Raw genomic sequence first — 10,451 nt, forward strand, 5'->3', positions numbered from 1 at the left:
AAAAAAAATAATGTTTGACTAAAAAAAAAAAGACATTTGACATGACAAAAGCTGTGTGTTTCTCAGATTTTATTAACAAACAAGGTGTATTTGCAAAAAACACTGCTTCTATAAAACATGCAAAGTGTTTAGTTACTTTTATCAATTACACGAAGCGTGTGGAAAGTGTTAAACCCACCCCAGTTGTAGAAAATAGCATCTCAAAAACATGAAAGTGATCCCAAAAAAAAGAGAAGGCAGAATCAAATGATTTAATGAAATATGTAATCAACAATCATTGTACTTTTCTTTTTATTGGGTGACAATTTTGTAATTGAGGGGAAGATGTCATCGTTTACTTATAGTACATCAGAATCAAATGTTAATGATTGAATAATACTAAAGGGAGACAACTGTTAAGATTTCTGCCTGGTGAACTCTTACGTAGTTTAGCTGAATGACCATAGATAAAGCCAAAAGTGGTGATTTCTGGAATTTAAAGCGATTAACCCTAAGTGGCACTTATCTCAGCAGTAGAAAACACAAAGAATGTTTAGTCAACTTCTTCAATGGTGGGACCTGAAGATTCTCCGCCTCCTCCAGGAGCACCGCCAGCGCCAGGGAAACCTGGCATACCTCCTGGCATACCCCCGGGCATACCCCCTGCACCCTGGTACAGCTTGGTCATGATGGGGTTACATATTTTCTCCAGCTCCTTCTGCTGGTGCTCAAACTCATCTTTCTCTGCAGACTGAAGGAAATAAATGTTTTCACTAGTTGTACATTTAATTTACAGTGGGTTGAAAAAATAAAAATAAATCAAATGTACCTGGTTCTTGTCCAACCAGCTGATGACCTCTTGGCACTTCTCCAGAATCTTCTGCTTGTCTTCATCGCTGATCTTGTCCTTCAGCTTGTCGTCCTCCACAGTGGACTTAATGTTGAAGGCGTAAGACTCCAAGCCATTCTTGGCAGACACCTTCTCTCTTTGCTCGTCATCCTGGGCCTTGTAATCTTCAGCTTCCTTCACCATGCGCTCAATGTCGTCTTTGCTGAGGCGACCTGTGCATGACAATATTCATTAAGAGACAATATAATGTAGGGGGTGCTATCATTTCTGACTATGCAGCCATTTTAAAAAGGGCAGTCAGAAGGCTGATGTGGGGAAAAGTTACCCATGACCTAAGAATACCGTATTTTCCGCACTATAAGGCGCACCTAAAAACCACAAATTTTCTCAAAAGCTGACAGTGCGCCTTATAATCCGGTGCGCCTTATATATGGGTTAATATTAATATTAATTTTCATAAAGTTTAGGTCTCGCAACTACGGTAAACAGCCGCCATCTTTTTTCCCCGTAGAAGAAGCGCGCGGTGCATGCTGGGATATGTGACGTTTCATTTCCATTTGTGTGTTTATGTAAAGACCCCAAAATGGCTCCTATTAAGTGTGTTGTCTGTCTAATTATAAATAATGCAGACGAGGCGTGTTAACTGAGTTCTCAACGTTTACTCACAGCGTGCTCATAACCACATTCTAACTGCCAGCACATACAACAACGCTTCTCAGGGCTACCGCGCATGCTCGTCACTATCGTTGCATGCTGGGTAGTGTAGTTGTTATATTTGCTAGCTCATAACATTACATTAAGAGACGCGCTTAATTCAATACTTGCCGTCATTCCGGGTGGATTGACAAAAGACCTCCAGCCGCTGGATATTGGTGTCAACAGGGCATTCAAATCACGACTGCGAACGGCGTGGGAACAATGGATGACCGAAGGCGAACACACCTTCACTAAGACAGGCAGACAGCGCCGGACGACATACGCCAACATCTGCCAGTGGATCGTAAATGCCTGGGCAGATATTTCGGTCACAACTGTGGTCCGAGCTTTCCGGAAGGCAGGATTCACAGAACTGCTGGACAACAGTGACACTGACTCCGATGACTTAGACGAGACGGAACCGGCCATTTTGGATCCCACATTTGCCCAACTTTTCAATTCGGACACCGAAGACGAAGAATTCGAAGGATTTACGAATGAAGAATAACTTCAGAAAGTGAGCGCTATGTTTATTTTGTGTGTTGTGACATTAACGTTCGAGCAACATTATGTTGCTATTGCTCTGCACTATTTTGAATTTTACTGTTTGTGATTGCACATTTGCGTACATTTTGGGACAGAGTTGTTAGAACGCTGGTTTTTAATATATTATTAAAGTTTGACTGACCTGACTGTTTTTTTGGCATTCCCTTTAGCGCAGCGTAGGCGCGGCTTATAGTCCGGGGCGGCTTATAGGTGGACAAAGTTTTGAAATATGCCATTCATTGAAGGTGCGGCTAATAACCCGGGGCGGCTTATAGTGCGGAAAATACGGTAATTCAATACTCGCCGTCATTCCGGGTAAATTGACAAAAGACCTCCAGCCGCTAAATATTGGTGTCAACAGGGCATTCGAAGCTAGACTGCTAACTGCGTGGGAACAATGGATGACCGAAGGCGAACACACCTTCACTAAGACAGGGAGACAGCGAGACGGAGCCGGCCATTTTGGATCCCACATTCGCCCAACTTTTCAATTCGGACACCGAAAGAGAAGAATTCGAGGGATTTATGAATGAAGAATAACTTCAGAAAGTGAGCGTTATGTTTATTTTGTGTGTTGTGACATTAACGTTCGAGCAACATTATGTTGCTATTGCTCTGCACTATTTTGAAATTTTACTATGTTTGTGATTGCACATTTGCGTACATTTTGGGAGTGAACAGAGTTGTTAGAACGCTGGTTTTTAATATATTATTAAAGTTTGACTGACCTATCTGACTGTTTTTTTGACATTCCTTTAGCGCAGTTAGATGCGGCTTACAACACGGGGCGGCTTATAGGTGGACAAAGTTTTGAAATATGCCGTTCATTGAAGGCGCGGCTTATAACCCAGGGCGCTTTATGGTGCGGAAAATACGGTAGATTGAAATTAGCAAAGAAACATAAAAAAAACATACCTTTGTCATTGGTGATGGTGATCTTGTTCTCCTTGCCGGTGCTCTTGTCAGTTGCAGACACGTTCAGGATGCCATTAGCGTCAATGTCGAAGGTCACCTCAATTTGAGGGACCCCTCGGGGTGCTGGGGGGATTCCAGCAAGCTCAAATTTACCCAAAATGTTGTTGTCTTTGGTCATGGCCCTTTCACCCTCATACACCTGCAGATATAACATGTCTAGGGTTATCATCACACATTTCTTTATAGGAAGAGCTCAGCATGTGCATGTCTTACCTGAATGAGCACACCAGGCTGGTTGTCGGAGTAGGTGGTAAAAACCTGCGTCTGCTTTGTAGGAATGGTGGTGTTTCTCTTGATGAGCGAAGTCATGACTCCTCCAGCGGTCTCGATACCCAGAGACAACGGGGTCACATCCAGCAGCAGCAAGTCCTGCACATTCTCTGATTTGTCACCCGACAGGATGGCAGCCTGCACCGCTGTAAAGCAAAACAATTCCATTTAGAACTTGTGTTCATTCATCAGCTGACGAATAAGATTTTAAGTACTGTTCATTTATTGTAGATGATACCTGCTCCGTAGGCCACAGCTTCATCTGGATTTATGCTCTTGTTGAGTTCCTTTCCGTTGAAGAAGTCTTGCAGCAGCTTTTGGATCCTGGGAATACGAGTGGAGCCTCCTACTAAAACCAGTTCATGAATATCACCCTTGTCCAGCTTGGCATCACGGAGAGACTTTTCCACAGGCTCCAGAGTTCCGCGGAACAAGTCTCCGTTGAGCTCCTCAAAGCGGGCCCTGGTGACGGAAGTGTAGAAATCGATGCCCTCGAACAGGGAATCAATTTCGATGTTGGCCTGCGTGCTGGAGGACAGGGTTCGCTTCGCCCTCTCACAAGCTGTGCGCAGACGACGCACCGCCCTCTTGTTTCCGGCAATGTCTTTCTTGTGCTTGCGTTTGAACTCAGTAATAAAGAAGTTCACCATGCGGTTGTCAAAGTCTTCACCCCCCAAGTGGGTGTTGCCTGCCGTCGACTTGACTTCAAAGATGCCGTCTTCGATTGCCAGGATGGACACATCAAAAGTGCCGCCGCCCAGGTCAAAGATCAGAACATTTTTTTCAGAGCCAACCTGCAAATTTCAAATTCAGAGCAACATGTATCCATCATTTAAAACGGTCTTAATAAAAATCATATTGTTAGGTTAGACATGATGAAGATTTTATGATGGATCCGTTTACTTCAAGCTCTGTTAGTCTGAAAATTGAACAACTAACAGTCTACAAGCCAAACAGACTATATGTTTGATTACTGAGGAAAGCAATAGTCTACTAAACCACAAGAAACATCGTCAATCTACACATATCTCTTCACCTTCTTATCCAGGCCATACGCAATAGCCGCAGCAGTCGGTTCGTTGATGATGCGAAGGACATTGAGCCCGGAGATGGTGCCAGCATCTTTGGTGGCCTGACGCTGAGAGTCATTGAAGTAGGCCGGCACGGTCACAACAGCATTGTTTACAGACTGCAAAGGGAAAACAACACTTACTCTACAGACTTGACTTACAGCTATACATACATTGATCTACCGTTAACCTAATATCAAATATTAATATTGAAGTCATTTGTACTAGACTTTAGTGTCAGTTATTTTAGATTTATTTTATAATATATAAAATTAATAAAATATGTTATACTGATATTTTATCCGATATTTCTTACTCATTGTTCTTACTCTTTTCACGCATTTTACCATTTTTACTTTCCATCATTCCTCAGAGGAAGCCCCCTGCCTCAAGGATGATAACAGCCGTGGTTGTGGGGTGCTTTGTATCAGCGTACCGACTGCAGACTGCTCTTTGCCCGAATGCCTTGCTGTATTCAGTAATGCATTTGTGTGTAATTGATAATGGGATAGTTGAGTCATCAGAGCATTTAAGTCTGCAAAGCACTTTTTCTTGTAATAGTTTTATGTATAAAAAGCCAAAATAAATAAAGTTTAATGTGATTTTAACAAAAGGTGCGTTTTACATTTTCTTTTGTTAGTTAAGGTCTTTGCAGATTTCAACTAGTCAAATTCAAGACTGTTAGGGCTTTTAAGACCATATCAAATAAAATTAAATATACTGACAAAAAGTACATTGCCGAAGGAAAACCAGAGGTCCTGCAAGTATTTGAACTCACTCAATGCCCTTTCACTTTGGAAAACAAAATGTTTAATCTGTACTAAAAACACCAGAAGCCTCTCTAGTTTAAACTCAGTTTAGAAAAAGTATTGGCAAACATTGCAATTGCCATTTTTCAAATTGCTATTAAAATCCAACACCTTCCTGTTCAATATTCCAAAAGTTCTCCTGTGCAAGGTACAGTGTACTTCATAGTGTTTTCACGAAACAGAAAAGTTAGCCATGGCCCAACAGTAGATAATCTGCGAAAATTACTGTTAGCACCTCTGCTAAAGCTAAATAGTTCACTTTGGCAGTGTTTTTGGCTGTCAGCAAACATCTGGAGTACTACGGTCTGACCCAAAGTTGTGACAAAACAGAGATGGTAGAGAGAACAATTGTCTAAACAGAAAGGTGATTATGGATCACAAGCCTCAACACAGAATGTGGATGCAAGAATGATGATAACATTCAAATTTGCTAAGCCTATTTTGTATCTGTACATGATGTATTTCACGTTAACTACATTTTCACCTGCTTTTAAAAGCAAAGAAGCCTACCTAGGAAATTACAAAAATGTCTGACGGAGCGGAGAAGCAGGCATATATTAGGGCTGAACGATTAATTGCGACACAATATGCAGTTTACCAACTGCAAAAGCTGCATTTTGACTGTCTAGCAAGCGAACGGAGCAGAAAGGGAGAGAAGAGAATGCTGCGATATTTTGTGGAGTTAAATACCAGAGTTTGTCAAATTGTAAAAGGAGAAATAAATATTGTGTCAGTGTTAAAGACATTTCAAAATAATTCAGCCCTAGCATATATCATTAAAAGTATGCAGGCATACCTTTCCAAGATACGCTTCTGCAATCTCCTTCATTTTCAGCAGCACCATGGAGGAGATTTCTTCTGGGTAGAAACTCTTGGTCTCCCCCTTGTACTGCACCTCAACTTTGGGACGCGAGTTATCATTGATGACATCAAAGGGCCAATGTTTCATGTCGCTCTGAACAACAGTGTCATCAAACCGCCGTCCTATAAGCCGCTTCGCATCTGTGTTGCAGAAAAAGGCAATATTGCATTATTACGTATAAAAAAAATCAGTCATTGTCACCATTAACTTTGCGTACCAAATACTGTGTTTGTGGGGTTCAATGCAACTTGGTTCTTTGCAGCGTCACCAATCAGCCTCTCCGTGTCAGTGAAGGCAACATAACTGGGTGTGGTCCTGTTTCCCTGGTCATTGGCAATGATCTCCACTTTGCCATGCTGGAACACACCTACACAGGAGTAGGTAGTGCCCAGATCGATACCCACTGCTGGTCCCTTGGACATGGTTCCTGAGAAGATAAAAAAATAGCTTTGACGTTAGCCCTAATCCGAAGAGATCAGTAACTCTCTACAAGCACAATGTGGGGCTACAGGGATGCATTGTGGTAACGATGCCATAACAATCTGCGCCACCAATGGAAACTAAGTGTCCACAGCACCCGTTTTCAACACTTCGAGTACCTTATGGTGGAAAACTGCAGTCAGTGTGTGAGTGAGTGAGAGAGAGTATTTTAATAAATACTAAGGCCTAATACACTACTGTAATTTAATGTTGGTCATTATGGTGGTACTTGTAGAGCCAAGTGCTTTCTGAGGTGGCACTTGAAAATGTTTTGAGAATCAGTGCCTTACTTCATATAGCATTGTGTTTATGCAAGTTTATAAAAGGAGAAAAGCAACACAACCGTGTTAACAGTGTGATTAGAGCATATGAATTTAAGTTAAATAAACAACTCCAAAGGCATCAATGCCTCACCTGTTGTGAAGGTCACCGCAGAGCACAGCTTTATTTGCATGTGTGATTGTGTTTATTTCATTAGATTACATAATACATTGAACTTAAGTAGCTGAGATATTAAAAACGTGTATTGCATTTATTATAATCATGCTTACACAGCCAATTATGCATATTTAATTTTTAACCCAGCGCCACAGCTGGAGTGCAATGCTGTGGTTAACACCGCTTTATATCATGCATTTAATTACCACAATGATTGTAAGAAAATTATTAAATGTATCAAGGAGATAATTGTCAGAATAGTCTCAGTCAGTGATTCCCAACACTGCTTCATATCATGCATTTAATTACAATGGTTGTAATAAAATTATCAAATGTATCAATAATCAAGGAGCTCATTGTCAGAATAGTCTCAGCTATTGATTCTCAAAACTGTGGTACAGGCTCCCTCTAGTGGTAAGTCAAAACAATGCATTTAATATTTAAACAGTCTTACTGTTGAAACTGTGTTTGATGTTAGTGGCCCCATAATTAAATATAATTATTAAATAAAACATCTGCCCTGTTTATAATAAATGTTTAGGATTGCTACGCCAGTGTTTTTCAACCACTGTGCTGCAGCACAGTAGTGTACCGTGAGATTGTTTGGTGTGTCGTGGGAAATTATGCAATTTCACCTAATTGGTCGGAAAAATATATTTTGCAAACCAATAATTATAATCCGCAAACAATGCGCCGTTGTAGAGTGTCTGTGCTGTCTGGAGATCAGCAGAGTAACCATGTAATATTCTTCCGTACCAGTAGGTGGCAGCAAGTAGCTCATTGCTTTGTCAGCCTACTTGGAGACAATAGAATGAATGATGGTCATGGGCGATGAGGTGGCGACTTGTCCAGGGTGTACCCCGCCTTCCGCCCGATTGTAGCTGAGATAGGCTCCAGCGCCCCCCGCGACCCCAAAGGGAATAAGCGGTAGAAAATGGATGGATGGATGGTCATGGTTTGAAGTCAGATTAAACAATTGCGTCGGGTATTTGATGAGAACGACTTCATATTGTCAATACAGGCTATTGAGTTTCGTTTGAACATTTTCTGCTGGTGGTGTCTGTCATGTATTGGTTACTCAGGCCACAGAACAATACCGGAACCATTGTAAGGGGAACTTAAGGGCGGGGGACAAAGGATATGACAGACATCTTATAAGTAGACGCAGCATTGGTGCTGTGACGCGAGAAATTGGGCCGCCATCTTGAAGTGGTGACGAGGAGCCGGTGAGCAGCCTAAACTGACAGTTGACAGGTAGAAAACAAAGATGTCGGGCTGGTGTTCAGCCTTTTCCTGTTCAAATGAGCGGACTGCTGAAAATAGGAATCGGGGGATTACTTTTCACAAGTAAGATTTAACATTAACGTACTATTGGTTGTATTTTGTGAAAAGAATATTACCACAGAGTTGAGAAGGAGCAAAGATCTTCAATAGTACTGAAATCGTAGCAACTAGCAAACAAGCGTATGACCATAAAATAATTGCTTGTCAATTAAATTAATTACATTTAAAAATGTCATACTTGAATGACAAAGTTGAAATAAATGATAAAGACTGTAAAAGCCAACAGGGGTAAAAGTTAGGACCACAGTCCAGATTGTGTACAAAGTGTCAAGACAGATTAAACTCTCTGCTGCAGCAACAGAGATACAGTCAATAGGTCACTAAGATATCTAATGTGTTCATAAATTGTTTATGTAGGATGTACGCATGCACACACACACACACTGTGTACAAAGTGTCAAGACAGATTAAACTCTGCTGCAGCAACAGAGATACAGTCTATAGGTCACTAAGATATCTAATGTGTTCATAAATTGTTTATGTAGGATATACGCATGCACACGCACACACACAACCCAATCATAATATTTCTTCAAATTAAAAATAGCTGACAGTTTTTTCTCTTCTCTGGAATTATATTCCCAGTTTTGATCTCGGATGTCTAGTCACTTATAGCTCTATATCTATAAGAATATTCTATTACAGTAAAAACTATGAATAATAAAACATGTGTCCTTTATCATAGCTACATGCATGACAAAAAAGCACGTGAAAATCAGTGGTATTCAGTGAGGTAAAATGGATTAAATGCACAAATTGCTCCTGACAAAAGAATTGCACTGAGTGGAGCGGATCACCACTCCAAAATGGCGGCCCCGCGTGTCGTCAGCGCCAGGAGACAGTAGCGCACGATGCTGCGTACCCTTATAAGATGTCTATGGGATATGACATGTGCTGTGTGTCGGGCACCCGGAAGTGGAAAAAGTAGGAGCGGGAATAAAAGGCAGAAAAATACAATACACTTTCTTTTGGTGTATTATTAAGCTTAGATTGCCAATAAGTGACAAGTTTGGCACACAACAATGGCGACGAGGATGGGATAGTGTCTCCCTGGATTTTTTCAATGAACAAAAGTGCCTTGGCTCAAAAAAAGGTTGAAAAAAAACTGCTACGCTATTGTTTTTCAATGTTGGTCTTTATGGTAGTACTTGGAACAGCCAAGTGTTTTCTTAAGTGGTGCTTAGTGGAAAAAAAAGTGGTATATAAGCTTGAAAGAAATGCATTACGACGTCTGCGCATGCGCCAGGGTGCGGCTCTTCGCTTCCACGAGGCATGAAACTTCCTGTACCATTTCATCTTTTTTCTTAGCTTTGCGCAAATTCGACAGGTTCTCGGTAACTACGACATACTTAATATTTATACAGAAAACACTGGTCAGTATGTGGTCACGCCATAATTTATGGTATACAGCAATAATCGCCATTAATAACAGTAACGGTGTACTTCAGGCCTAAACTACAAGTCAATGCGTATTTTAGCTAATCTACCTGCTAGCATTTCATTTGAATTGTTTTGTAACTTGAAAATGATAACCTCGGTAAATAAATAAAACACGACTCACCTGTTTTTACTTTCGGCCTTTATGGTCCTGAACTGGTCCGCTTTCCGTGTAGAGGCGCAGATGAATGACCGAGCAAAGGTCTCACACGAGTCTTTAAAGATTGCAGCAGAGAACGTTCTCGAAGGCTCTCGCAGGGAAGGCGGGGCATGCAGTCATTAATGGTCCAATCAGAAGCGAGCTTTTTCCGTACGTCATATGGCGCTGCCCAGTCTGTTTGCGTAACAACTTTCTGCCGTAACTGCTAACATGGAAATGCCGGTCAATATTATGCTTCAGGCTAATTATTTTTTATATACATAAATGTCGATTTCTTATAGTAAAACCGACATTTTCACATTGGCTTAATGCTTTCAATGTATCAATTAAATTCTGTAAAATGGTTAAAAGTACAAAAACCCTTCAATTGATATCTTTATTGGAGAAATTTAAAGTGCTTGAGATGAGCCTTTTTTTGTATTTTTGTATTTGGTATCTTATCCTATGTTTTTATTATTATTTATTTAATTGTATTTATTTTTTTCATATTCAATTTGTATTTGCTTTTATTCTGTTTTGTTAAAGACAATAATTG

The 10,451-nt window shown here is 40.7% G+C and overlaps 1 protein-coding gene across 1 annotated transcript; it reads right to left on the reverse strand.

The window, feature by feature from the left end:
- Positions 1 to 54: 54 nt before the first annotated feature.
- On the reverse strand, positions 55 to 10,046 carry LOC133614776 (heat shock cognate 71 kDa protein-like). The gene is made up of 9 exons (XM_072915015.1): positions 9,881 to 10,046; positions 6,275 to 6,484; positions 5,992 to 6,197; positions 4,353 to 4,505; positions 3,555 to 4,110; positions 3,260 to 3,462; positions 2,987 to 3,185; positions 809 to 1,041; positions 55 to 730 (listed from the first exon to the last, which is right to left on the reverse strand). Exons 2-9 carry the CDS (start codon positions 6,477 to 6,479, stop codon positions 533 to 535), a joined length of 1,953 nt encoding a protein of 650 aa, XP_072771116.1. The 5' UTR covers positions 6,480 to 6,484; positions 9,881 to 10,046; the 3' UTR covers positions 55 to 532.
- Between the last annotated feature and the right edge of the window lie 405 nt (positions 10,047 to 10,451).

This window comes from Nerophis lumbriciformis, linkage group LG17 (assembly GCF_033978685.3).
Source record: "Nerophis lumbriciformis linkage group LG17, RoL_Nlum_v2.1, whole genome shotgun sequence".
NCBI lineage: Eukaryota > Metazoa > Chordata > Actinopteri > Syngnathiformes > Syngnathidae > Nerophis > Nerophis lumbriciformis.

What these genes read in the sequence shown, in the direction of transcription:
- LOC133614776 (XM_072915015.1), bottom strand. Translation starts at nt 6,479, where the DNA reads ATGTCCAAGGGACCAGCAGTGGGTATCGATCTGGGCACTACCTACTCC. An exon ending in AGCCTGGTGTGCTCATTCAG is followed by an intron (nt 3,186 to 3,259) that starts GTAAGACATGCA and finishes TTATATCTGCAG; the next exon opens with GTGTATGAGGGTGAAAGGGC. An exon ending in GCTGGTTGGACAAGAACCAG is followed by an intron (nt 731 to 808) that starts GTACATTTGATT and finishes TATTTCCTTCAG; the next exon opens with TCTGCAGAGAAAGATGAGTT.